At 43.3% G+C, this 27,740-nt stretch overlaps 1 protein-coding gene across 1 annotated transcript; it reads left to right on the forward strand.

The window, feature by feature from the left end:
* Positions 1–20,813: 20,813 nt before the first annotated feature.
* LOC130140627 (vacuolar-processing enzyme-like) lies at positions 20,814–22,990 on the forward strand. The gene is made up of 6 exons (XM_056320547.1): positions 20,814–21,184; positions 21,311–21,475; positions 21,544–21,983; positions 22,149–22,386; positions 22,506–22,724; positions 22,844–22,990. The coding sequence occupies exons 1-6, from the start codon at positions 20,987–20,989 to the stop codon at positions 22,988–22,990; spliced, it is 1,407 nt and encodes a 468-aa protein (XP_056176522.1). The 5' UTR covers positions 20,814–20,986.
* The last annotated feature ends 4,750 nt before the right edge of the window (positions 22,991–27,740 follow it).

Here is a 27,740-nt window from a genome sequence, read left to right on the forward strand (position 1 = left end):
ATAATAGAATCAAAGCACACACCTCATCTTCAAAGTCGAAATCAACTGAACTCAATTAAGTAAGGATCACATTGAATTCATTAATATAATCATCAACTAATGCACTTTCGCTCATCTTCAACTTAAACAGACGTCGTATCAAATAGACCTTGTTGGTCGTAAATGGCTTCTCATACATGTCGGACATGGCGTACATCAGTCCCACAGAGGTATTCTCGTTCACGATGTTAAACGCGACGTTATGAGCCAACACCAGCCGAATAACACCCAACGCCGGTCTATCCAACAATTCCTATTCGGCTTGCTTGATCTGTTGAGGAAAACTCCTAATGAATTTTGAAGCTGACAAAACTTTCTATGTCTATCTTGTAATTCTGACATATATTCCATTGCAGGTTAATATATTCTGGAAGTTCAGAAGGAAATATCAGACTTTACAAGTTCTCAGAACTAAAAGTTCAGACTCAGAAATGAGAAGTTCAGACTTTACCATAAAAGTCTCAGACTCTAATTTTGAAGGACTCAGATTTTACTGAAGACCTACGCTGACTTAGATTCTGAATGTAAAGCAAGAATTAGAAGTTTTTTAGACACAGAAGCAAAACTCTAGTGATCTAGCATGGATTTCACAGAAGGAAAGTCTTGATTGTCTCAATCAAAATCTATAATTGATTGACAATCAAACATTATGACAAGTATGCATTACAACGGATAAAGCTCTACTTATGGAAACCAAGATTCTGATTGTATGGGCGACCAGAATCAGCGGGATTCAGATTTTGTCAACCAACGGCTACTCAATCCATTTTATACAAATCTGTCCAAGTTGAAGATTGGAAGATGATCCTCTGAAGACTGTCCAACGGCTAGTTTGAGAGTAGAGGAGTATAAAAGGAGATCTACGAGGAGCAGAAGATAGTACGAAATCGAGAATCAACAAGTCCAAAGTCTGAGCATACTCCGATCATTTCTCTTGTCTTTCTTGAGCTAAACACTAAGATCTTGAGGAATACTTTGTAAAAGTGATTGTGTGAGATAGAGAGTCCTATCATACACAAGAGTGCTGTCACTCAAAATCTGTAATTCCTCATGATTACATAGTGAAATCCAGCCAGTAGGCTGTCAACGTGGGAGAGTGGAAGTAAGCTTGCTATAAGCCGAATCACTATAAACTTGTGTGCAGTTTTTATATCCCTTATCTCTTACTTTACATACTGCACATCAAGAGCACTATCTATATAAACTGTCTTGAATCTGAATTTTATTCAGACTCAACTGTGATAAACACATTTCCGCTATAAATTGAACAAAATTGTTTAAGATCACCTATTCACCCCCTCTAGGTGATCCTTGCTAGCTACATCATGATCGACTCGGGTCCCTCCCCAAACAAAGGTAAGTGCTTATTCCTTTGATATAGATAATCCACAAGCTGCATTTTTTAGAAACTAAAATCGTTCCCATCAAATCTGTCGATTCTCACTTTTCCTTCTTCCATCGTCATCGATTTGCTTCAACTCAATCAAGCCTAGCTCTAATACCAATTGTTGCGAAAGCAAGCGATCGAACAATAAAATTGATAAAACAAAAAAATAAATCGGATGTCATATTTATGTGGTTCGATCATTGTGACATACGTCTATGGGGAGAGCATCAACAAATTCCACTATAAATCAAGTGATACAACGAAGATTACAACCACACTCGAGTTACTCAATCACTCTCGGTATTTCTCAAGCCCCAGTTACACCCAATAAATCATACAGTGTCTAAACCCACAATTTCTCACGAAATAATCTCTCAGTCTCACAAATGAATTAACTCAAATCTTATACTCACAAGATTTAAATTGCAACTTCAAATACATGTTCCCTCGGATGAAATTCCCAAGCAGTAGCTCAAATTGGATGAAGCATAAAACAACGAAAATCCTTCTACCAGTATATTTTGTGCCCCCCTCCTCTTAACTCTATTTACCAATCAAGAAGAGTTTATGTATTACTCGATTTTGGACGTCCGTAAAATTTCCAATTCGAAATATTCAGACCTCCATAGATAACAATTAATCTCGAGTTAGGTTTCGTCTATCGAACTCAAACTCGAGACATATTTAACAATCGCAATATAATATTCTTACCGAGTCATCATCGTACCACTATCCTGGTAGATCACACTAAATTATTTTTTACCCTGCGTATACGAGTATTTGAAAGTGAAGACATATTTAAATAATCAATTTCTATGCTATATCTATATAATTATGTATGCCTGCGGGGGGTTAGAAGGCAGTCTACTTTGAGTAATAAAACTGATCACGATGAATTCATGTACTTTTCCCAAAGAAGATCATTCTTCCCAAATTCCCAAGATTTGCTTCTTGTAAAGCTCACAGAAATTTTTCCTATCAAAAAAATATAAGCGAAAGATTCTACGGTTATAAAGTATATGTAAGCTTCACAAAAAGCGAATCTTAAGTTACGTATGGTAGGCGGGATTGTTGACACTTCAATTTTGGCAACTCATTTAGGTATTTATTGCATAAAAAAGGTAGAGTCAGTCCCAACCCCTAAACAAAAATAATATTAAATTGCATGATAGGACCATTTGTCATTTAGTAGCATTAATAATAATATGCCCATATAATTCCATTCTAATCAGACTGGTGGGGTGAGGTTTTGAGCCCAAGTGAATCGATTGGACAGAGCAAGTTGGAATAAAAACATATCGGCCAAGCCCATGTTTCCTTCTATATGGCTGAACTTGGCATGAGCACAGGACATGGATGTCTTAAATTAAAAGTAAATTCGAATTCTTCAATCAAATTTGGAAATCAAGGAAACATTATGTGCAAATCTTGGCCATTATAAGGAAAGATACAACACACATGCACTCCCTACAACAGGAGAAAAATTGTCACTCGACCGGCATGCCCATTTTGTGATCAAGAAGCGGAATCAGTTGAACACTTGTTCTTACTTTGTGATTGGACATACGCGATATGGACAGATCCTGCAGTAAATATCTGGAGGTTTGGATCCAAGACAGAGAGTACCCGGTTCAATGAAATGAAAATAGAGGAAGATTTGGTCACTAGGTGGACAACGTGGGTAATGGCAGGATTGAAAAGAAGAGGAAAGAAAATTGCAATCAATCTATTTGGCCATGCGAAGGTATATCCCATAAAAGACAATATATGATTATTCGAGAAAATTTTCCAAAAATTCATAAATCTATTACACTTTTATCAATTCAGTCCTAAACTTTTTAATTGTGCCAATTGAGTCCTAAACATATTCACGTTTTTTTCAATTGAGTCCATTCTGTCAATTTTGGCTTAAAATCGCTAATGTAGACATTAGCCGTCCTACGTGGCGCCGCCAGGGCTAATGTGGATAATTTTAATAATATTTTGATATTTTTATTTTTGTTTCATTTTTTTTCTTTTCTTTCTTTTTCTTTTTTTTTTTCTTCCCTTCTTCCTCTAGCTGGTTGTCAGACAACGACTAGCCAGAGGCGATAACTCATTGACCTCTAGCGAAGTTCGCTCCCGCCAACTACTGGCGAGGCTCACCCTCGCCGTTGCTGGGTGATGAAGGCTCGACCTCGCCCAGAGGCTCGTAAGGTCGTCCGCCCTTGCCTCTGGCCGGCAGTCAGGGGACGACTGACTAGAGGAAGAAGAGAAGAAGAAAAAAGAAAGAGAAAGAAAGAAAAAGAAAAATAAATAAATTCAAAAAAATATTAAAATATCACTAAAAATTGTTCATGTTAGCATCGACAGTACTACGTAGGACGGCCGTCATCCACTTCAGTAATTTCTACCCAAAATTGACTGGATGGCCTTTATTAGAAAAAAGCGAAAAAGTTTAGGACTATTGACTTTAGGACTAAATTGACAAAAGTGTAATAGATTTAGAATTTTTTAGATAATTTTTTCATGATTATTCTTTGTAAGGAAAAGACGAGATTGCAAGAAAGATAAGAGGGTAGGCCTATAAAGATATGTGAAGATCTTCGTTCACAAGGCAAGAGGCCGGGAACACACGCACAACGCAGAGAAAAGAGAGGGCTACAAAAGACAGAGATAAACACAACAGAAAAGACATGGTTTTGCAGGAGGGAAAACACGCCCCGTGCTCATAGTGAATTTATGAATATGTTAGGTATGCATTTTCTTTTAATTAAAATGTTGCAAATATCGGGGTGTAATCATAGTGAATATGTGATTTTGCTTTACATTGAGGTATTTAGTTTTTGCCCTGCTATGAGCAATTTATTTATGGCCTTGATTTCTTTAGTGTTAAATTCTTGATTGCGCATCCGCATGAACAGTCTTGCATGCTCGTGGCTTAGGCTTAAAATTGATCAAGACTGCCGGTAAAATATTTTTGAAAACAAAAAAAGGTACCGAGTCCCGTATCCATGAATCTCTAGTTCGTAGAAGTAAAGTACTAGTCCACACTTTAATTAGGTGTATTTAATTATGTGTCTAATCGACCCACCAATAACTGCTTGGTGGCAACTTCTAATTGAATTGATTTGCATTAAATTGATTAAATCAAAATCCGAAGGTTGCGATTGGTTTAGATTTGAGAGAGTCCGCACTAAATCTTTGAGCTTTAATCTATTAGTTTTCTCGGTGGTGGTTAACCATCAACAAGGATAAAATTCGGCAAAAGGACACTATAAGTGCCATAACTTATGTACGGAGATCACTTTGGTGCCATAACTTTTTTTCGGATCACTTTGGTGCCAAGTCGGAGGAAAAACGATCACTTAAGTGTCATAAGTTTTTTTTAGATCACTTCAGTGCTAAAATTTTTGAAAAACGATCACTTAAGTACTAAATTTTTTTAAAAACGATCATTTAAGTGCTAAAATTTTTGAAAAACGATCACTTAAGTGCCAATCTCCGGCGAGCCACGTCAGCTTCAGAAATTAATAAAAAAAATGCCACGTCGGATTTCCGGCGAAAAATTGTGTGCGGCACCGGAGTTGGCACTTAAGTGATCGTTTTTCAAAAATTTGGCACTAAAGTGATCCAAGAAAAACTTATGGCACCAAAGTGAGCGCCGTACACAAGTTATGGCACTTGTAGTGTTCTTTTGCCGATAAAATTCAAGATAGGATTTTCCTATTCTATGTTTGGCTCTTGCCCAAGACAAGATAAAATTAGATATAAGAAAGATATAGCCCGAATAACAATATCCCACGGAAGAGGTGAGATATAGGTGGATAGGATTTTTTACATACATGGTATAAAAACTATTTTTCTCGAAGAACAAATTTTTTCAATTAATAAAATTAATATAACAATTAAATATAAATAATATTTTAATTCTCATATAAAAAATATAATTCAAAATAACAAAAAAATAATTACAATGTTCGTTTTCATTTATTCATATTTTTATTTATATATTTGAATTTCTTTCTATCCTACAATATATATTATATATATTTAGTGTTTATATTTATTACATATTTTACGTATATTAGTATAGTTTATTATTTAATAAATTTTATTAAGGAAGGATGGAAGGAAATAAATAGTAAATGAATAAGAAATTAATAAATAAATGAGAGGGAAAATAATTTGAAAAATAACAAGTAAATAAAAATGAAGTAGGCGAGATAGTTGAAGCACTAAACTTTTTGGAATCGCGAAGGTGCATGATCTTTCTCTCTTACTAAATTATGCATTCGCTGGCTAATTTACCTTGTATGTAGGTCGTTTGCATTTATTGTCTGTCGCGACCGAACTCCCGAGCCCTTTTTAAACAACATGCAAAAAAGGGGGGCTCGCCTGGTACGTGCTAAGTCTAGGTTTGGGACTTAACTCGGGCTCTCCCAAGCCCATACCATATCGCGACTTAGGGTTTAAGTTTCTTAACATGCAGGTGATTTATATCAAGGAGTCGCCACTAATCGATTTGGGGTGGGTCGATTAGAAACCCAAATAGGGTGATGGGAGAATCACCTTATTCCTACGAACCAAGAGATTAAATGAGTTCGGGGACTTGGTTACACTAGTTAGATAACTAATGCCCTTTCGGTACCATTTCACCCTGTTCATTTCTGAAAACATTTGTCAGGCAATTTGGATTGATTTTAGGACCTTTCTCCTAACATGTGAGGTGATCAAGTGAGTGCATAATCAGAAACGATCAGCAGTCAGGAACACAACAATTCATGCAGCCTAAGGTTCTAACCTTAACTAAGTCAGATGACATTCAAAAACACAACAGCTCATGCAATTGTATTAAAAATATGCATAACAATACAACGGTAATAAAACTAACATGCAAAATACTACCGCGTAACCTCAGGCTTGTCTAATTTAAACAAGACAAAAACTTACAAAATAATATTACATTAGATTAAAACAACAACAATATATCACATAAAAAAAATATAAAAATTTAAAAAATTTTTGAATTTTTTTTTTCGAAATATATATATAGTACAGAAAGAAAAAAAAATTTAAAAATAAAAAATTTTTTCAAATTTTTTTTTTAAAAATAAAATAAAAAAATAATATAATATTAAACCGGGTCGGGTCGCGGATCCGGGCCGGGTCGGAACCGACCCGGGTCAACGGGTCCGACCCGGGCGTTGACCCGGGTCGGATCGGTCAATCCGGATCGGGTCGGAACCGACCCGGGTCAACGGATCCGACCCGGGCGTTGACCTGGGTCGGATCTGTTAATCCGGGTCGGTAGGAATCGACCCGAGTCAACGGATCCGACCCGGGAGTTGACCCGGGTCGGATCTGTTGATTCGGGTCGAATCCGACCCGAATATACAGACCCGCGGGGAGGGGGCGCCGGAGAGGCCAAAATTGGCCGTCCGCCGGCTGACCCAGACCGGCGCCGACCTGAATCCAGCCCCTGGGAGCTGCCACCAAGCTTCACCGCCCGCCTCGGTCACCGTCCGACCGCCTGCTCGTCGGCCGGCGATCGAATCAAACCCGGCCTCTTTGAGGTATTTTGTCGAACACCTGGCATGCAGAGACAAAAATGGAAGATTTCGACCTGTTCCAGCGACCTGGTCGGCTCCGGCGGCCTAGCTTACCTTTGGTGACGATGTATGCACGGTGGGGGATGACGGTATGGACCGGGACTCGAGCGAAACGGCCGGCGCAGGTCCCGGCCAAACCGAGCACAAAAACAGGGCAAAACAGAGAGGCTTCTCGGCCAGGGGGGAGCTCACCGGTCGACGGCGCGTCAGGGCGGCTTTCCGGCTACTCCGTGGGCGACGGCGACGCTGCTGGTTGTCTTTCTTGCTCCGGCGTGGCCTCGGTTTACTCTCTCTCCCTCTCTATTCCCTCTCTCCTCTCTCGGTTCTGTCTTTCTCTGTTTTTTTTTTTTAAATCGCCGACTGGGGGTGTTTCCGGGGGTTGCCGGTCGGCTTGCTGGAGACGGCGAGACCGGCTGGGACCTGCGAGACGCTCCCAGGCTCCTCTCTCTTCTCTGTTTCACTCTGGGTCCCTCTCGGACTCTCTGTTTTCTTCTCAAAATTGGCCGACCTGGGCCTCTCTCACTCTCTGGCTATTTATAGCCGGACGACAGACCCCCTCTGCTCCTCTGCGTCGGCGTGACGACGGCCTGCACCGGCCTACGCCACCCCGCGACTTTCGTGGCCATTGCAGGCCGGTGCAGAGCAGAGCAGGGGGGCCGGTTCAAAATAGAGGCAGAGAGGAAGGAGGAGGGGATAAGGGAGCCGGGAAATCGGGGAGGACGGGACTGGCAATTAATGCCAGTCCCGTCGGCGTGTTCACCCGGCCCTGCTCTGGCCGGATAGCGACGCCAAGGAGTGGCGCCGCCGTGCGTCGGCGTGACGTCTCGAGCAGGGGAGAACAGGGGCGAGATAGCGACCGGCGAGGGGGAAGAAGAAAGGAAGGGCTGGGCCGGGCCAGGCCCAGCTGCGGGGGGGGGGGGGAAAAAGAAGAAAAGAAAAGGAAAGCGGGCCGGGCCCGCGCGAAAGGAAAAAAAAGAAAAAGGAAAAAGGGCCGGGCCCGGGGGGAAAAAGGAAAAAAAAGAAATGGGCCGGGTCGGCCCAGCTCCGACCCGGCCCGACTCGATTTTTTTTTTTTGTTTTAAACTCTATAATAGACTCTATTAGTGCAAATGTACCTAATTTCTATATGCAATGCATTTAAATTGAAATATTTTTGTTTTAGGAATTAAAGAAAATTAACTCCTAAATTTTGTGCAATTAATTTTGGGCAAATTAAAAATAGGTGTCAACAGCTGCCCCTCTTTGAAGGTGAGCTCGCAGAGATTGGGCTCGCAGAGGTTACGTTCAAAGATAAAATGGCACCTAAATTTGGCCCATGCATGTTCAATGAATATTATTTTTGGCGAGACCGGAGTCCCATTTTTTATGATGCGATAAGATGATGCGTGCTAAAGCAAATAAAAACATACCTGGGGCTACTTACCTTGCCGAAGGGTAGAGTAATTCCAGATAGTTGATATTGTGTGTCGAGGACCCGAACCTGTCTTCGGTCGCCTTGACGGGAAAAATGGTTTGTCTAGGACCCGAACCTATCTTCGGTCGCCTTGACTGGATTTTGTTTGTCTCGGCCCCGAACCTTTCTTCGGTCGCCTTGACTGGGGGAAATCGCTTGCCTAGGACCTGAACCTATCTTCGGTCGCCTTGACTGGATTTCATTTGTCTCGGACCCGAATCTACCTTCGGTTGCCTCAACTGGGGAAATCGCTTGTCTAGGACCCGAACCTTTCTTCGGTCGCCTTGACTGGATTTCATTTGGTCTGTCTAGGACCCGAACCTTTCTTCGGTCGCCTTGACTGACTGGATTTTGTTTGTCAAAGTACCTGGGGGTCGTTGCCCAAGGGTTTGACGGTTTGCCTGGTGGATCCTCGCCAGCAGGTCTTGAAAAGGCTCAAACGATGAGCACCTGGGGGTCCTCGCCCGAGGATTTGATTGTTTACCTGGTGGGTCCTCGCCAGCAGGTCTTGAAAAAGCTCAAACGATGAGCGCCTGGGGGTCCTCGCCCGAGGATTTGTTGGTTTGCCTGGTGGGTCCTCGCCAGCAGGTCTTGAAAAGGCTCAAACGATGAGCACCTGGGGGTCCTCGCCCAAGGATTTGATGGTTTGCCTAGTGGGTCCTCGCCAGCAGGTCTTGAAAAGGCTCAAACGATGAGCACCTGGGGGTCCTCGCCCGAGGATTTGATGTGAACATGGGGGTCAGTCCCATGCTCAGGAGGGTGAACAACGGGGTCAATCCGATATTCAGAGGGGGGTACCATAACAATCATAGGTACCTGGATTTTTGGAACCGGCATGGGTAAAATGTACTTACCTGAGCACGTTCCTGCCTCTTAAGGGCCTGTCTCCTGTCAGACAAGTTTTTTTGTGCAAAGACATACGTATTCATCGGAGAAATAGACAATTGAGGCTATTCTTGAATATCGTATGAAATATCTTGACCAGCTAGTCAATATGCTTTTCTTTTTCAAAGAAACACCCTGTTTACCTTCTGGGTAGTTTGAAAAGAAATCTGATGAAATACCCGAGATTTCTTACCCAGAGGTTTGATATATCATCTGCTCCGACCTTTTTCAGGGCATTTCTTTTGTGATGATAACGAGGGCTTCTCCAGCGCCCGAATTTTCGTGTTCTATCACTGAGGATTAGAACTCTGAGCTGCAAAAGCATGCTGTGTCAATTCCACTTGGGGAACGGAAAAAAATTTTTGTGACATCTTTGGAGACGCTCCAAAGGTCATATGTTCTTTGAGTCTTTGAGGATATTTTACCTGTCAAAGAGGGTTAGCGCAAACATGCATGCATTCATCAAGGATAGACAAGCTATGCTATTCCAGAATGCGCATTTGAAAGTTCATGCATGATAATTTTGCCATGTTTGCATCACCAAACATCCACCGAGGGTAAATCAAGACAATTTTCGCTTGGGAGGTGGACTTCTTGAGATGCTGAACGAGGGATTCTCAGTCAGAAAGGACTTTCCACTCGCTCTCGTTGAAAAGGGCTATTTGTCCCGTCCATTAATGCGGGAACATCGAAAACACTCAATCTGACCGTTATCACATCCGCAAGGGTCTGAGTTTTCTCGCAAGCGGTACGACGCTGCCAATCTGAGAGGTCTTCTTCAGGGTCGTAATGTAGGCTTGGTCAATGGCTTAATGAAGGTGACTGTCCAAGTCAAGGCCATGAAAGAAAATATTCTGTAATTATCTCCGGGTTTACAAGTCAAGAACCCTGCAAAACGAGATAGAAATAGTCTTGCTCGCACTTCCTCGAGCGCTGTTTATAAACATTTGAAATTTCACGTTAATTCAAGTGTCCTAGTCAGAAGAGACTTCATGAGGGACGTAACGTGGGCTCGGTTCACAGGTTGAGAAACGAAAGGATCGTTAGGCTCAAAAATGTGTGTAAAGGTGAGAGTTGGTGATCATCTTGGCATTGTCACCTGTCTTTTTCTTCATCATCAGGATCCTCTTGGACAACTCCCTGAGTAATCCCGTGTTTTAGCATCTTTGACAACATTTTCTTGAGAAGCTTCTGCGTCAAGCATTTTCCTGGATACCATTCTATCCCTGTTCCAATTGCTTTCTCAAGAATAGGCTTGTCTTCATCTATCATGTGACAGATCTTTGTCAAGACAGAGTTCCTAAAGTAGGAATTTGTATCGAAGAAGAACTCAAGTTTAACCCTTTGGGGTCGTCTTTTTCATCGTTTTTCTTCTTCTCCTTTTTTCTTTTTCTTTGTTTTTTTATTCATGGGCATTGGCCTTGCTTTTACCAGGCACACTGCTTTTTCATGTCCCAAGTTTTCAGCATTTTTTTTACTGCTCTTTTGGTGTTGTCAAGACTAGCCTAAACAAGTTTGAGCAGATAATGTTATTAGGCTCTTGGAGTCTTCATCTTGATTCGGTATTTTGGACCCTGATGCTCAAGCTGTGGTGACTTTTGCCTTGCCCCGGTCTAGGGGATGATCACCAACTGGGTTGGTACGAAATGAAATCGCCGGCTCAATTGGGCTAGCAAGGGATATGAGTGTATGGGATAGAAGAAGAACCGCTCTTCGTCATCCTAGGGCACTTAAATTATTGTGAGAGTTCATCTGCAATAAAAACACTTAAAGATTAATGCAAATGAGAGCAAGAAAATTTCTATTCATCTTTTCACCTTGAGCGAGCTATTGCAGTTAATGATCATAGAAAATTTTAGATATTACAAACTCCTCATCCTTCTTGTCTTGCTCATCACTGTTATCAATAAGATGTTGGCATTTTGGACAAGCTTTAGTTTGCCGCTTCTCTCTTGACAAAGCCCTCTTAGCCTCGACTGTCCGGCCGTCGATGGTGTGCTTGTCTTGGAGGACTCTGTCGAGGGCCGCCGGATCCGTAAGGACGACGAGGCCGAAACCACGGGAGTAGTGATCGAAAGGGAGGGACGCTCCTCTTGCTCCCTCTGAATTTGAATTCTCCATGTGATGCTGATTTACCTCAAGCTGGCCCAATGTGGGGTGGTTCTTGACAGGGGTGATTTAAAAAGAACCTCCAAGTGTATGGGCTCAAATGGTCAAGCAAAGGATTAATGGTAGTATATGGGGCAGAGAAATGAACTGCCTCTCGTCATTTTGGCTACCGTACCTTATGCGAGAAATCTCTTTACCTTGTAGAAGTGAAATCTTTTCACTCATTTTGCAAGGGTTTGGTACTTGAGAATGTGTTTAGGCTAAGGATTGCCTCTCATCATCCTGACACACCTCGTTCAATACATCGGAGCAGTTCGACACCATTCGTCGACTTGTCAAGATTTTCACAGGGAATTGGTGAATTAAACAGGTAAAATTACCATGCAAAATTCTTTCCAAAAAACATGCAATGCACTTGGGGGAAGGTTAAACATTTGTTTGCTTTAACATGTTTCCTCCTCCTTCGTTTCTTTGTACTCGTATGAGAGAATTTTTTAGAGAAAGAGATACTTACCTGTGCTGCAATGGCGGCGAGGTAAATCTGTAAGGCAATAAGAAAGACCGTGTTAATGAACGGCTCTTTGAGGAAATAGCAATTGGGAACGATACAACATTACCCTTCGTGATTCCCTTCATTTGAAATTAAACTGACAACTCCTTGAGTTTTCTCGGATGTTGATAATTCCCTTCTGACAAAAACAGGAGCTTATGTTAGAAATGAGATGATTGAGGGTAAATTGAGAACGATACAAATTACCCTTCTTCCATTTATCCTTCAAAGCTAGCAGAGTCTTTTCTCCTCTTTACTTTGTTCAGCCTTCTCTGTCTCAATCCGCTCTTCCATATTCTAGGTCTCGAAGCTCGAATGAAATCCTCTATAATTAGGGGTGCTCCCGAATAGAGGGTTCTATTGTCAGCGCGTGCTGTGTCAATGCGGTTCCAGCATGTTGAGGAGTTTCTTGTGGATGCTCCGATTCTCGACTGCACAGGCATGTGCAATTGCTTGCATGGGGAACTTCGCAGCAAAGCTGATTTCTACTTTAAAGGTCTTTGACGAACATGGGCATGACTACCATCGAGACTTCTGTGGTTGTCAGGATCTGCCTTGACGCCATTTTGTCATATGCAAAGTCCTTTCCAGCTGCTTGTACCATGAGTGTTCTTTACTCAATTTTGTCCTATGTAAAAGGAAAAGATATGTCATTTCTATGCTAAAGTGGATGAACTTTAGGAACGAAATACACCCTTTTCGATAGACTGGGAGATCGCATGCCCCCTAGTCTACTCTTCCAATTAAGCACTTCTTCGTCATGTTTCATTCGAGAGGTCCCGACATTGTACGAAATGATGTTTCGCTCATCATGGGGTCAAGGAATGGTCAGCATTCTCTTTGACTTTCTGGGGTTGATATCACCCACTGGTAGTAGTGAGATTTGCCCCATGTTTCATTGAAGGTTGGATGATCTTCGCTCGGATTGCCCCTATCAGATGAGTTGGTCCGCTAGCATCATCAAGGTCTGGTGTGCTCTTCAGCTTGTGTCATTTTCAAATATCCCCTTCGTAATAACAAATCAAAAGGGAGTATGCTCTGAGACACGAAGTGAACGAGTTAGAAAGACAAACAAGGCTATGAGCATGCATGCTTTTTCACCACCGTTCTTTTTCGGTCCTTTTGAAAAATGATAAAACGTTTGTTTTATTTTCAAAAGCTTAGAGACAAGGAAGCATGAGGAAGCCCGGGCCTCAGAACACTTTCCTTTTCGTGGCTGGATATCATCAACGGGCCGATTTGGGATACTTCCTCAGGCCCTCAAAACATTATTTATTTACAATACACGAATTTACAACCTCAAAAGAGGGTGGATTCAAAAAGACATTTCTTCCTGCAGAAATGACTACAAAAAACAAAATGCAAGGATAGCCCCTTTTCCAGGGATTCATGCAAAAGGATGAGAGGAGTTCTACTCAAGCGGGCTTGAGCCCATTCCCTTCACTGGTCTCAAATGAGAAAGTCTTGGTATCCAGCAGGTTTTGAATTCGGTGCTTAAGAGTATAGCACCCATCAGTTGAATGTCCCACCTCGCCCATGTGATAATCACATTTTTTAGACGGATTGTAGTTTGAAAAGCTCTCAGGATTAGGTCGCTTTGGTTCAGTGGAGAGCAGCCCTTTCTTCCGGAGTATTGCCAGCATCTGAGACGGAGGTCCTGGGAGAGGAGTGAACTGTCTCCGGTTGTTTCGCTTTTGTGATGGAGGGATACTGGGTTTGTATTGTTCATGTTGCATGAACTTTGGGCATAGAGTGCTCAATTCCTTAGGATCAGGGGACTCGTGGACATTGTCAGCTATGACGTCTTTACCCTTTTGGTTGACACTGGAGGGCTCCATTTGAATTATCATCCCTGGTCTTGGATAGCAAAGCGGAGTCATGGTGAGTTGGTCTAAGCGGACTGGCAGATGTTCCACTTGTTTTGAGAGTTGTCGAAGAAAGGCGAAGACTTGCTTCATTTCGGTCTCCATGTCCGCCACACGAGTTGTCATATCTTTTTCAGCCATTTTTACTTGGCGGGTTGGTATAATTCGTAATTACCTGTTAAAAAAATGGCAACGAATGAGTATAAAATCTCATAAATGATCAGTCCATGACTGAGTCTAGTATTGCATCTGTCTATCACGTATTTTCTTTATTTGCAAAAAAATAAGGGAAGCAAAAAAGGTTTTTATTTATATTAACATTACAAACGGCGTCCCCGGGGTTCGAACCCCGGTCGCCTCGGACCGTTTCTGCTCATCCCCGGATACCACTGGGCCGAAGGCTGCGGTGGTGTCATTAAGGGGCAAAAAATTTTATTTATAGAATAAAAAACGGTCCGAGTTATATTAACATTAGTACAACCCAAAAACATTTTTACAGGAGATAACCAAAATCCCTGAACATAATTACCAGGAAATATAAAAGACAGAGGCTTTTAACAAAAGGGTGCCCTTCCCGGATACTCATTTTATAAACGATGGGGAAATCACGGTCTCTCGGAGGCGCTTATTTTTACGGACAAGCTCCGCAATAAGCGTATCCCTGGTATATAGACTGCATTCAACGGATGGCCTAACAGTAACAAATCAATTGAATAAGTAGGCCGTATATATAAAAAAATGAGAAGGGATAGAATATATACCTTTCCTTGAACCATGGCAATCGCAACAACATGCACATGAGGAGTGAGGTTCGATTTCTATCTAGACTGGCTCAGCAACATGAAGTTAAAAGGGTGCCTGACCGTCGCAGTCTCGCGTTGGTGTCAAGTCCTTTTAACCTCGGCCAAATCGAAAGGAATATCTTATAGTCACGCGAATAGTGGCTAAAGATACTTCTTTACGATTTTTAGAAATAAATTTCGGGGAAAAGAAAGGCAACCTCTACATCGCGGGCTCGCGTTCGAGGTCGTATCTTTCTTAACACCATCCTAAGATGCCCTATCGCGGCCCAGGTCCGGCAGCGTGGTTGTGTGTGCAAAGATGTAGTGCTAAATCATTAAAGCATGCACAACAAATTATAAACAATCAATTTGAACCTGCAAGACAAATAACACCTTAATGTCAGGATCATACCTGGAGTCCTTGCTGCCAAACAAAAATCATTTTCAACAGGATAAATTTTTGGCTTAAGTCCACTTTGAAAAAAAGCAAGTCCCCAGCGGAGTCGCCAGTCTGTCGCGACCGAACTCCCGAGCCCTTTTTAAACAACATGCAAAAAAGGGGGGCTCGCCTGGTACGTGCTAAGTCTAGGTTTGGGACTTAACTCGGGCTCTCCCAAGCCCATACCATATCGCGACTTAGGGTTTAAGTTTCTTAACATGCAGGTGATTTATATCAAGGAGTCGCCACTAATCGATTTGGGGTGGGTCGATTAGAAACCCAAATAGGGTGATGGGAGAATCACCCTATTCCTACGAACCAAGAGATTAAATGAGTTCGGGGACTTGGTTACACTAGTTGGATAACTAATGCCCTTTCGGTACCATTTCACCCTGTTCATTTCTGAAAACATTTGTCAGGCAATTTGGATTGATTTTAGGACCTTTCTCCTAACATGTGAGGTGATCAAGCGAGTACATAATCAGAAACGATCAGCAGTCAGGAACACAACAATTCATGCAGCCTAAGATTCTAACCTTAACTAAGTCAGATTGCATTCAAAAACACAACAGCTCATGCAATTGTATTAAAAACATGCATAACAATACAACGGTAATAAAACTAACATGCAAAATACTACCGCGCAACCTCAGGCTTGTCTAATTTAAACAAGACAAAAACTTACAAAATAATATTACATTAGATTAAAACAACAACAATATATCACATAAAAAAAATTTTAAAAATTTAAAATTTTTTGAAATTTTTTTTTTTCGAAATATATATAATACAGAAAGAAAAAAAAATTTAAAAATTTAAAAAAAAATTTAATTTTTTTTTAAAAAAATAAAATAAAATAAAAAAATAATATAATATTAAACCGGGTCGGGTCGCGGATCCGGGCAGGGTCAGAACCGACCCGGGTCAACGGATCCGACCCGGGTCGGATCTGTTAATCCGGGTCGGTCGGAATCGACCCGAGTCAACGGATCCGACCCGGGAGTTGACCCGGGTCGGATCTGTTGATTCGGGTCGAATCCGACCCGAATCAACAGACCCGCGGGGAGGGGGCGCCGGAGAGGCCAATATTGGCCGTCCGCCGGCTGACCCAGACCGGCGCCGACCTGAATCCGGCCCCTGGGAGCTGCCACCAAGCTTCGCCGCCCGCCTCGGTCACCGTCCGACCGCCTGCTCGCCGGCCGGCGATCGAATCAAACCCGGCCTCTTTGAGGTATTTTGTCGAACACCTGGCGTGCAGAGACAAAAATGGAAGATTTCGACCTGTTCCGGCGACCTGGTCGGCTCCGGCGGCCTAGCTTACCTTTGGTGACGATGTATGCACGGTGGGGGATGACGGTATGGACCGGGACTCGCGCGAAACGGACGGCGCAGGTCCCGGCCAAACCGAGCACAAAAACAGGGAAATACAGAGGGGCTTCTCGGCCAGGGGGGAGCTCACCGGTCGACGACGCGTCAGGGCGGCTTTCCGGCTACTCCGTGGGCGACAGCGACGCTGCTGGTTGTCTTTCTTGCTCCGGCGTGGCCTCGGTTTACTCTCTCTCCCTCTCTATTCTCTCTCTCCTCTCTCGGTTCTGTCTTTCTCTGTTTTTTTTTTTTTTTAAATCGCCGACTGGGGGTGTTTCCGGGGGTTGCCGGTCGGCTTGCTGGAGATGGCGAGACCGGCTGGGACCTGCGAGACGCTCCCAGGCTCCTCTCTCTTCTCTGTTTCACTCTGGGTCCCTCTCGGACTCTCTGTTTTCTTCTCAAAATTGGCCGACCCGGGCCTCTCTCACTCTCTGGCTATTTATAGCCGGACGACGGACCCCCTCTGCTCCTCTGCGTCGGCGTGACGACGGCCTGCACCGGCCTACGCCACCCCGCGACTTTCGTGGCCATTGCAGGCCGGTGCAGAGCAGAGCAGGGGGGCCGGTTCAAAACAGAGGCAGAGAGGAAGGAGGAGGGGATAAGGGAGCCGGGAAATCGGGGAGGACGGGACTGGCAATTAATGCCAGTCCCGTCGGCGTGTTCACCCGGCCCTGCTCTGGCCGGATAGCGACGCCGAGGAGTGGCGCCGCCGTGCGTCGGCGTGACGTCTCGAGCAGGGGAGAACAGGGGCGAGAGAGCGACCGGCGAGGGGGAAGAAGAAAGGAAGGGCTGGGCCGGGCCAGGCCCAGCTGCGGGGGGGGAAAAAGAAGAAAAGAAAAGGAAAGCGGGCCGGGCCCGCGCTAAAGGAAAAAAAGAAAAAGGAAAAGGGGCTGGGCCCGAGGGGAAAAAGGAAAAAAAAGAAATGGGCCGGGTCGGCCCAGCTCCGACCCGGCCCGACTCGATTTTTTTTTTTTAAACTCTATAATAGACTCTATTAGTCCAAATGTACCTAATTTCTATATGCAACGCATTTAAATTGAAATATTTTTGTTTTAGGAATTAAAGAAAATTAACTCCTAAATTTTGTGCAATTAATTTTGGGCAAATTAAAAATAGGTGTCAACATTGTCAAAGTCGAATATGTATCTATAGAATACTGCAATGAGCTCCTTTGTTGTTTAAGATTTAGATAGTATAATAATCATAGATTTATTGATGGAGTTTTTCTCCGTTTATGCATTTGTAGTTTCTTTAGTAGTAAATCGTGAGAGATTCTTAACATCTCCATTTGCGCATTTTCAAGTTCATTTACATTGATATATCATTCATACCTGTTGACACCTAAATTTCGACCGACCATTTAATAATAATTTGCATAGAAAATTAGGGATTAAATTTTAACCCCTGAACAAAAATATTAAAATTGCATAGCATATAGTTTAAGTTCATATAGGTTAGTTGCATTCCGCATCGGACCAGCGGTGGCGAGAAAGCTAAAAATTCATCGCGTAAACCGAGCTCGAGCACTCGGCTCACTCAAGGGATTGGGGGTCAAAATTCACAAGTCTAAAAGGCTTTGATTTTTTTAATTTGAGCTTAAATCAGCCCGAATTAATTTAGCCCATTTGAAATTAAAATTAAATTAAATGATAAAGCCTAAGTCTAAGCCCATTAGGACTAGGAAGCCCAGTTAATTAACCTAGGTTGCGATATAAATATGTCGTTATGGGTCATAATCGGGGGACTCTCATAATTTTCAGATTAGAATTTTTAGAGAACACAAGTGTGAGTGAGAGCAAAACGTGAGATTGAGACTGAGAGGAGAAGACGGCCGAACGTGCCCCGTCGCCGTGCCCATATTACTCGCACCAATGCCGCGCTCGCCACGGCGTCGTCCTACTTCGGCCCGACACACGCTGAGTTTCCAACCACAACCGCGACTCTCTGCTTTGGCGTCCAGCAAGCAAATCCCGACGACTCCAGTAATTCTCGCTCGCGTCTAAGCCATCCAGACTAGACCCCCGTAGCAGCAACGCCAAGGAACCCCTCTCTGCACCGTGAGCACTTCACTGCCACCACCACACCTGTTAGCTTCCCAATCGCACCAGGTGATCTCGGTTGGATAGATTAAAATCTTGGACACAAGAGGACGAAAAAGAAAAGGAACAGAGGAGACTTGGACTTGCTTGGCGAGACATACTAAAGAAGAAACATACAGAAGAAGACAAGAGAAAAGTTTCCTCCATTCTTCATCCTTTATCCGTCCTTGTTGCACTTTATTCGATTCTGGTGATTTTTCTTTAATGATGGGTGAATTTTAGACGCTTTCAGCAATTTCCTTCGCTGCCGTGCCCAACTTTTGCTTGGACGTTCATCAAGGATCGTCAAGTCCAGCAGTCCTGATCTTTCGGGTGACACCGCTATCGCCGCTGGTCCACCGCCGTCGGCCAACATACGTTCCGCAATCCTGATCCGCCGGTGATTCAAATTTGGAAATATCCACAAATTAGGTAAGATTCTCATCTATAGTCTTAGAATATTCAATTTCCTAATCTTTCGGGTGTTTGAATATTTCGTGAATAGTGCGTGGATTGCTAGATACCTTAGGATGATGTGTGCTATATTCGCAATATTTGAAATACCCAAAATTAGGAATCATTCCTAATTTGGCAACGTATCTGGACGACTATCCGACCTTATCTCTAAGGTACGATACGCGGCGATACGGAAAATCGTTATCTTATCACTTGGATACGATAATAGATTTTATTCGTTTTCCAAACTCGAACAATCAGCTTTCCGTCGATATCTATAACCCTATAGATATGACTGTTAGTTTGATTTCTTTGCCTTATCTGAATTTGAAGAATCTTGCAGATTGCGTGGATTGTTTGAATGTAGTTATCTTTGTTTGATTGCTTTCTTTTTAAGTAAAGAAAATCCAAAAATTTGTTAGTTAGATTTAAATTAGAAGTTTTGCATGTTTAGGGAACCCTAAATGTATCTAGAAGATGGGATAATTATTTAATTTAAATTAGGACTTAAGATAATTTATTTCCTAGTTTAAGTTAGGTGTTATTCTAATCCTAATAGATTATTTAGGTTATTTTTAAATTCCGAATTTCCATGAAAATCCCAAAAAGAATGAGTTACTTTAGGACAGATTAAGATAGATTGCATGTTAATTTAGACATTTTTCAATTTCGAATTTCATTGGAAAAATACAAAAAATAAATCATTTGTCCGTCATTAGAATTAGGTCACGTCGTCGCATGACATATAGTTCGCATGCTAGGTTGCATTAATCGCATGTCATTTTTGCACGTCATTGCATATAAGTTAGTTTGCATTTTAATAAAGCGCAAACCCTAAAGAACACCTCGAGTGCCTTGTTTTGTTAATTAGAAATCATATTAGGATTGTCTGTGTGATTTTCTACTAACAATGCAGATACTTGCGTTGCATTAAGGTACGTCATTTTCCTAATTTTGCAATCTGTTTATTGCTTTCTTGGGTGTTAAATTGGTGGTTTGCGCACCCGCATGAACACCTCACATGTTAGTGATTAGGTAATAAAATGGATTCAGACTGCCCGCATAAACATTTTTTGAAAAAAAAAAGTACCGAAAGGGCGTTAGACTAGATCTAACGTAATCAAGTCCCCAAGCTTAGAATCTCTGGTTTGTAGGAATAAAACATATCTCCCTATATTTTATTTAGGTTTCTAATCGACCTACCACAAATAGATTAGTGGCGACTCCAAGCATGAAAACTTTTGCATGTTAAAAACTTAAACCCTGAGTTGCGAATTGGTAGGGCTTGGGAGGGCCCGAGTTAGGCTTAGTCTTAACAATCCATTAGCCTAAGAAATTTAGGTCGCGACAATACCAAATAATGAACATAATAGGATATGAAAATATATAGTTTTTTTAGTGCGGTTCACCAAACAATTGATAGGATATAGCAAAATCCATCGATTTCATATTATATATTATCCAATCATATCATGGCTAAAAATTCAAACAACCAAACATAGCCTAGTGAATTTGGAAAGAATAATCTTCTTTGGAAATATTCAAAGGACAACCAAACTAGGTTAGTGAATTTTGAAAGATCTTCTTAAGCAAATAATTGTTTTGTTACTGAAATTATGACCGCAATCAATTTGTTAACATTTTTGTAACATTTGAGTTGATTTATTTCTTTATTAACCCTCTCATTTATTTGCCTATAAAGAGAAACTCCAAATCACAATAAAAACATAGCAAAAATAAGAATTTTTATCCTTTTCTTTCCATTTATTAACAGGGTTTCTCCATGTATTCTGTGCGGAGTATTGAGGAAAATTTGTTGATGCTAAGAACCTGACACATCAAGTTTCATACTTTGAGAGGCGAAATTATCCTAGGAAGATCTGTTGTATCCTTGCACGCCTCGGATATTTTTGTTCTTATTTTCGTACTCCGAGGCCTCAGATATTTGACTTCTCCAAACACTCTCTACTACAAACTCTCCATCTTGATGATGATGACCTCCTTATACGGCAGCCTTGTTCCTTTCCTCCTCCTCACAGCACTGACGATGGCGGCTGTGAGCGATAGCCGGAGGAGCTTCGGAGAAATTGTGTCGAAGTCGGGTGGTGATTATGGTGCTAGTAAGGGCACTCAATGGGCTGTTTTAGTCGCCGGATCCAAAGGTTATTATAACTACAGGCACCAGGTGATCCACCACCCGAACTATGCATTAGCTACAGTATATCATCATATGTATATAAAATAGATAATGGACATCCGTACTAATATATATTGTGAAATGGATTGAGCTGCGTGATGTGTGTCTATGCAGGCTGATGTGTGCCATGCCTACCAAATCCTCAAGGCAAATGGCTTGAAAGATGAGAACATTATCGTCTTCATGTACGACGACATCGCCAATAGCACGTTTAATCCCACCAAGGGTATCATCATCAACAAACCCAAAGGCCCCGATGTCTACCATGGAGTTCCCAAGGTCTTAGTTCAATGCATATTCGCATGACTGATTTCCGATTTTAATTAACCAATTGGGTAATATTGCAGGATTACACTGGTAATGAGACCACAGCAGCCAACTTGTATGCAGTCCTTCTTGGGAACAAGACGGCCCTCAGCGGGGGCAGCGGCAAGGTTTTGAAGAGCGGCCCGAACGACCACGTCTTGTTCTATTACTCCGACCATGGGACCACGGGACTACTGTGCATGCCTGTGGGGGACTATATATACGCAAACGACTTTATGGAGGTGCTGAAGCAAATGCATAAGTTGAAGAAGTACATGAACATGTTGATATACATAGAGGCGTGTGAGGCGGGAAGCATATTTCAAGGGTTGCTCCCCAACGACATAGGGATCTATGCGACCACCGCGTCCAACGCCGAGGAGAGCAGCTGGGCCTACTACTGCCCTGGACACCCTGGCGTTGATCGCAAGTATGACACTTGTTTGGGAGATCTCTACAGCATCGCTTGGATGGAGGACAGGTATTGTTATGTCATTTCTCTACTGTACGTGTACATTCCATCATAAAATGCAAAAGCAAGAAATGAGCAAATAACAAGATAAGCATGTGTGTCTGTCTCTATATGCGGTTTTTCTATATTCTCTTTTTTGTCTCCGTGAATCCGATTTTGGGTGTGTGAGAACAGTGAGGCCCACGATTTGGGGAAGGAAACATTACAGGAGCAATACTTAGTGGTGAAGAAGAGGACCAATCTGTCCCATGTGATGCAACATGGGAACACACTTCTCAGCAAGGCCTTCCTCTCCACTTACATGGGCCTATACTCCAAGAAAGTCTCTTCCGTTTCCTTGGACGAGCTTTCTTCTTCAAATTCCCTGGCCATTCCCCAACGGGATGCTGATTTGGTCTTTTTCCAACGCCAGGTCCGTCTCCATCACCGTTGATTATGTTGCATATTAATTTATCCGTTAATTTATTTGTTCTAGTGGTTTTTGCTATGTCTGTCTTGCCTTTTGTTATTGGACACATTGTGTGGTTGTAGGTGCAAAAAGCTCCAAAAGGGTCTGCTGAGAGTGTGGTCGCACAGAAGAGACTGGACGAACAAATTGCTCACCGATCGAATGTTGACCGCAGCATCAACCAAATTGTCAACCAAATCGTCCACCAACTGTTTGGTGACTCCAGTACTGCAAGCATGTTGACTGATGTTCGAACTGGAGACCAACCTGTTGTTGATGACTGGGACTGCCTTAAGGCATTTGTTAGTCTCCATGATCTCCTCCTCGATTACTTCTCCGATCCTACATACTACATATAATACATGTGTGTGTAGCTCATATATCTCGTGAACATGTCGAATTTGTTCGTTGTGACGTATAGGTAAGGGCTTACAAACAATATTGTGGACATATGAGCGAGTACGGGATGCAATACACAAGAGCCATGGCAAACATGTGCAACGCCGGAGTAGACAGGGACAGTATGGTGGCAGCTTCTATTCAAGCTTGTTCTGGGAAAGCAGAGTAAAACTATTATCAGTGTCCCAATAATGCTTTTGTGTGCAGTTTCTCAATTACATATATGGACTATTTGTGCTGCTTCCGAGAAATTGGAATAAATTTACATTGGCAAGCTCTCTATGGATCTTGTGAATTAGTCGGCCTGTCAAAATGCTAAAAGTTTTTTGGAAAGTATGTCAAGATCTTTTCAAATGGTTAATGTTAGGGAAAATTGCAAATAAGGGGTACAAGTGGGGTTCAAATAATGGCATGAAGTGACCAAGAAAGTCTCAAATTAAAGACATGAACTTGCCAACCGGTCTAATCTTCGGTCAAATATTCATCGGCCGACTTTTTCCGGTGACTAGTGTAACAGCCCAAATTTCGATGTAATTCCGGGATCAATAAAATTGACAACATTTCGCATTTCATTTTAGTAAGTCTCGCCCAGAGCTGATCACTCTCGGGATACTAACCAATAGGGTATGGCTAATTAGAAAGCGGTACGTGGACCAAGGATCCGATCGCGAAGCGGACACCGATCACGAGAAATGATGAGAGAATATTATGAACCAATGTGGATCGATCTTAGGAAAGGTAACGGATTTGGTTTGGCCAAGGCCAACGATGTACAATCGGATTCGCAGGTGATTCTGCATGACCGAGAGTGCACGTGGCCAACCAGTCCTGAACTTAAACCGGACGATCGTGACCTCTGGGACTAGTGATAATTTCTCATTCTCTCAATGATCAGGACCGTCATGACTCGGATAACCCTAGGTCAATACGCGTAACCTTTAGACAGTCGCCCGTTAGTGAGAGACTCTGAAATTGAAAATCGAGCGAGTTTTGATCACGAAATTGGGCCCGGATTTCGATGTCGATTTTCGATGGCTTAAGAGATTATTTTTGGGAATCTGACGTCATATTATGCTGGCCACACATATTTTGAGTTAGTACAGTTGAAAATTGGAATTTCGGTCCGAGGGTGAAAAATTACGATTTTGCCCCTCGTGACGCCAGCATTGCTTTTCGAGGCCAAATGAGGTTATTTTTTGAGGCCGATGCCATTTTTGGGTGGCCACACATACCATGAGTCGTTATGGCCAAAAATTGGAATTTCAACAAAAATTGGAAAAATAATATTATTTTATTCACGAAACTTTGCAGTCGATTTTCGAGGGCTTAAAGGGCTGTTTTCGCGATTCCGACGCCATATTATGTTGGCCACGCACATGGAGGGTTGGTACGGGCGAAAAATGGAACTTCACTCCGGGACCGGAAAAATGACGGTTTTGCCCCTGGGCTATTTTCGGGTCCAAATTTTTGGGAAATTATTTGGGATAATTATTGATGATTATCAGCTGCATTATTGGGGCTATTGACCTTTTTGCCCGTCCATTATGAGATTAGGATTATTTAGAACCGTTAGATTAGGGGCGTTTTGGTCAAATCGCGCGGATCGGCGACACGTGGCGCCCCTAAGCTGCTGTATTTGACCAGCTTGGACTGCTTTCTCTCTCCTCTATCCCCCCCATCGGCAGAACCACCCACCAGCAGCTTTCTCTCTCTCTTTCTCTCAATTTCTCTCTCGGCCAAGCTTGGCCGGAGCTCACCGCCGGCCACCGGAGCACCACCGCCGGCCACCGTGCCTCACTGCCGACCACCTCAGCCCCCAGCCTCAGCCTCACCCTTGTCCGGCCCCTTTCTCTCTCTATTTCTCTCTCTTTCTTCCTCTTTTTCTCTCTTTCCCGTCTGGCAAATAGGGCCACCAGAGCTTTGCCAGAGCTCGGATCGCCGTTCCGTCGCCACCCAGCCGTCCAGCACGCTGTACGACGCAGACCGTACCCGTCCCCCCCGTACAGTGTCCCGTACGGTCGGCACTGTTCACCCCCGTCCGTACGGTCACTGTTCACGCGTCCGTACGCCGTCGCCGGAAATTCCGCCGCCGGTTTCACTGTTCACCAGTGATCGACCGCCGTTTCCCATCGTCGTGACCTTGAATTAAGTGAGTAAAATTCCTGAACCCGGATTAGGACTGATAGTGCGTTTTTCTGGACTGGTTTAGGTATTATTGGTGCATTTTTGGACTGGCTTAGGTAGTATCAATGTATATTTCAGACTGGGATGAGGACTGATTGATAGAAATTATTATTGGGAAAATTTAGTGGATTAATGAGAATTATTTGGGGACATTAATTGGATTAAATGACCAATTTAGGAGCCCATTGGAAAATTACCGGGTATGTCCGGATTGACTGGTTGTACATAATTTGTGCTTAATTGTGATTGATTTCGTACTACCATGTCGCATGTCGTGTGGCTGAATTATGTGGGGTGCGATTGGCCAATGATTGGTTTGCAATTAATTATTGAATTGTGAATCGCACGTTGGGCCACACGGTATTAATTGGGCCAATTGAGCACGTGTTGTGATATTGAGTGATTGAATTTCATTGGTGCTCATGGTGCATTGCATCGCATAACATGGACACGCATTATGTATGCCTAGAGTGAGGCATGTGGTGGAATTGTACGAGAACGCGTACCTGCCATGAGTGTGTGATCATCTAAAATACCCCGAAGCGTCATACGCTGGGTTCAGATAACAATGAGTTGTGTGATCACCTAAGGACCTTCGGGTCATGACCTTCGGGTCGATACCGTCCTCATGCACTTTGAAGCAAGACGATGCTCGATACGTTCGGAAGACGATCATCCTCATGCACTTTGAAGCAGGCTCTGGTTCGTAAGGAGATCGGTGTTGCGCCTCATGCACTTTGAAGCAGGCTAGAGACACTGGGCCAGATCGGTTGCTGCGTCTCATGCACTTTGAAGCAGGCTAGACGCACCGGGCCGTGAATGTTGTTGACTCGAGTCGTAATAAATAATAAATTGGGCGATTGTCAGTGTGCCAGTGTGGGCCAGTGGGCCGGGAAATATACGTGACATGTCGACGACATTTGCATGCATGAACATGCATGGACTGGCATGCGAGTATGTGAGACTCGGTGCATGAGCATGTGATTGGCGTACGTGTGATAATGTGTGCCACGTACGTGTCGTGATTATTATATATTGAACTGCCTAACCTGCAGGGTCAGAGAATTATTTGATTGTTGTTGCATTATGGTTTCAAATATTTATTTCCGGTCAGGAGATTGCATGCTAGCCTAGCCTAGGTTTAGGGGTTGAACTCACTGAGATTCGTCTCACGGTTGTGTAAACCGAAACTTTTCAGACCCCCAGCCGTAAAGATGCCTCCGAGGAGTTGCCAGATGATTCTACCGAGTCGTTTGACCCTGACTGGGAGCCCTAGAGCAGGCCGGTACCCTGGGAAGCGAAGACCGTCTCTTTTTGAATAGCATTCATATCCTAGTTAGCCTAACCACCTGTGCCACTTACCCTTTTTGATATAGTGGCAGTTAAATACTGATGTTGAGGTTTTTGGAGTTGTACAAATGGATAGTGTAAAAAGGTTTTTCTATAACAGTACAAGTGTATATTCTTGTTTGATGGCTGTTCTACCTTGGTCTCACGTGTGTTGTTTTGTACGGGTGTATATATATATATTTATATACGTTGTTTCCGCATGTGACTTATCTCTGATTGGGCGTTGGGTCGGCGATGCATTCTGGGAGCGTTGCATCACAAACGACCGGAGATGGGATGCTCGCGCCTCGTGAGGTACGGGGCGTGACATCCCCGTTTGAATTGGTATCAGAGCAAGGTCAGCTCGGTCCAATCTGGTCGAAGCCTGGAGTGATAAGGAGCGATGAGACCATGGGTAGCCAGTAGGGTGACCTTGTGTGCTACATGCATCTCCTGACAGTTGTGTTTGATTGAGTGTTTACTGGTATGACCCGTAAAGTGCAGGTGCGGCAGGACCTGAGGTGAGTACTCGAACTCCTTGGGTGATGTGTTGATTGGTTCTTATTAAGTCGCATGTTGATTGTTTTATTGTTGTTTGATACCTGCCTAGGACTTAGACTAGGATAGATTGGTTTAAGTCTTTAATTCCTTGATGGAATTATAGCAGGTAGTGTATAGCCAGGTAGCAATATGAGTAGAAGAAAGGGTAAGGAACCCCAAGGTCAGCCTAGTTCAGAAGGCCAAGAGGGCCGAGACCGCCGACTAGAGGACATTATTCAAGCTCCAAGTAGGAGAAGGGGGAAGGAGCCCCAAGCCCAGGCTAGCGAGGGAGTCCGTGAGGCTAGAGATCCCAGGTTTGATGAGGTAATGAATACCCTACGGGAGATAGGGCGTGTTATGGGATTGCAGGCTCAGGAAAGGGCCGCAGCTTATGCCCAGGCAGCTGAGGCCGCCCCGATAGCTGGAAATGAAAGGAATCAGGCCAATCCAGGGCAGGCTCAACCAGCAGGGGTTAGACTGATGCCCCATCTAGTGGAGCAATTTATGAAATTGAAGCCGCCTAAGTTTACGGGAAAAGGTGACCCTGAGGCTGCACCGAAGTGAGTAGAGGAACTGGAAAAGGCGTTTGAGGTGTTGGGGTGCACCGAGCAGGAGAAAGTGACCCTAGCCGTTTATCAGTTGCAGGATAATGCGAGTGATTGGTGGAAGGCCACCAAGGGAAGAGTATTTCCGGAAGGTATCGCCCAGACTTGGGCCGTGTTTATTGAAAATTTTTATGGGAAATACTTCTCGGATAGTGCCAGGGAAAGGAAGATAGCAGAATTTGTGCGACTCCGCCAGGGTCAGATGACTGTCGATCAGTATGAGGCGGAATTTGCTAGATTGTCTAAGTTTGCGCCGAGGAT

Source organism: Syzygium oleosum, unplaced genomic scaffold (genome assembly GCF_021117445.2).
Source record: "Syzygium oleosum isolate NSW1041296 unplaced genomic scaffold, Sole_v2.1 Sole_v2.20, whole genome shotgun sequence".
Taxonomy (NCBI): Eukaryota; Viridiplantae; Streptophyta; class Magnoliopsida; order Myrtales; family Myrtaceae; genus Syzygium; species Syzygium oleosum.

Bases quoted from the DNA above. Each gene is read 5' to 3' on its own strand.
- LOC130140627 (XM_056320547.1), top strand. From the start codon at position 20,987: ATGATGATGACCTCCTTATACGGCAGCCTTGTTCCTTTCCTCCTCCTC. The intron at 21,185-21,310 runs GTGATCCACCAC...GTGTCTATGCAG, and splicing joins ATTATAACTACAGGCACCAG to GCTGATGTGTGCCATGCCTA. The intron at 22,725-22,843 runs GTTAGTCTCCAT...TGTGACGTATAG, and splicing joins GGGACTGCCTTAAGGCATTT to GTAAGGGCTTACAAACAATA.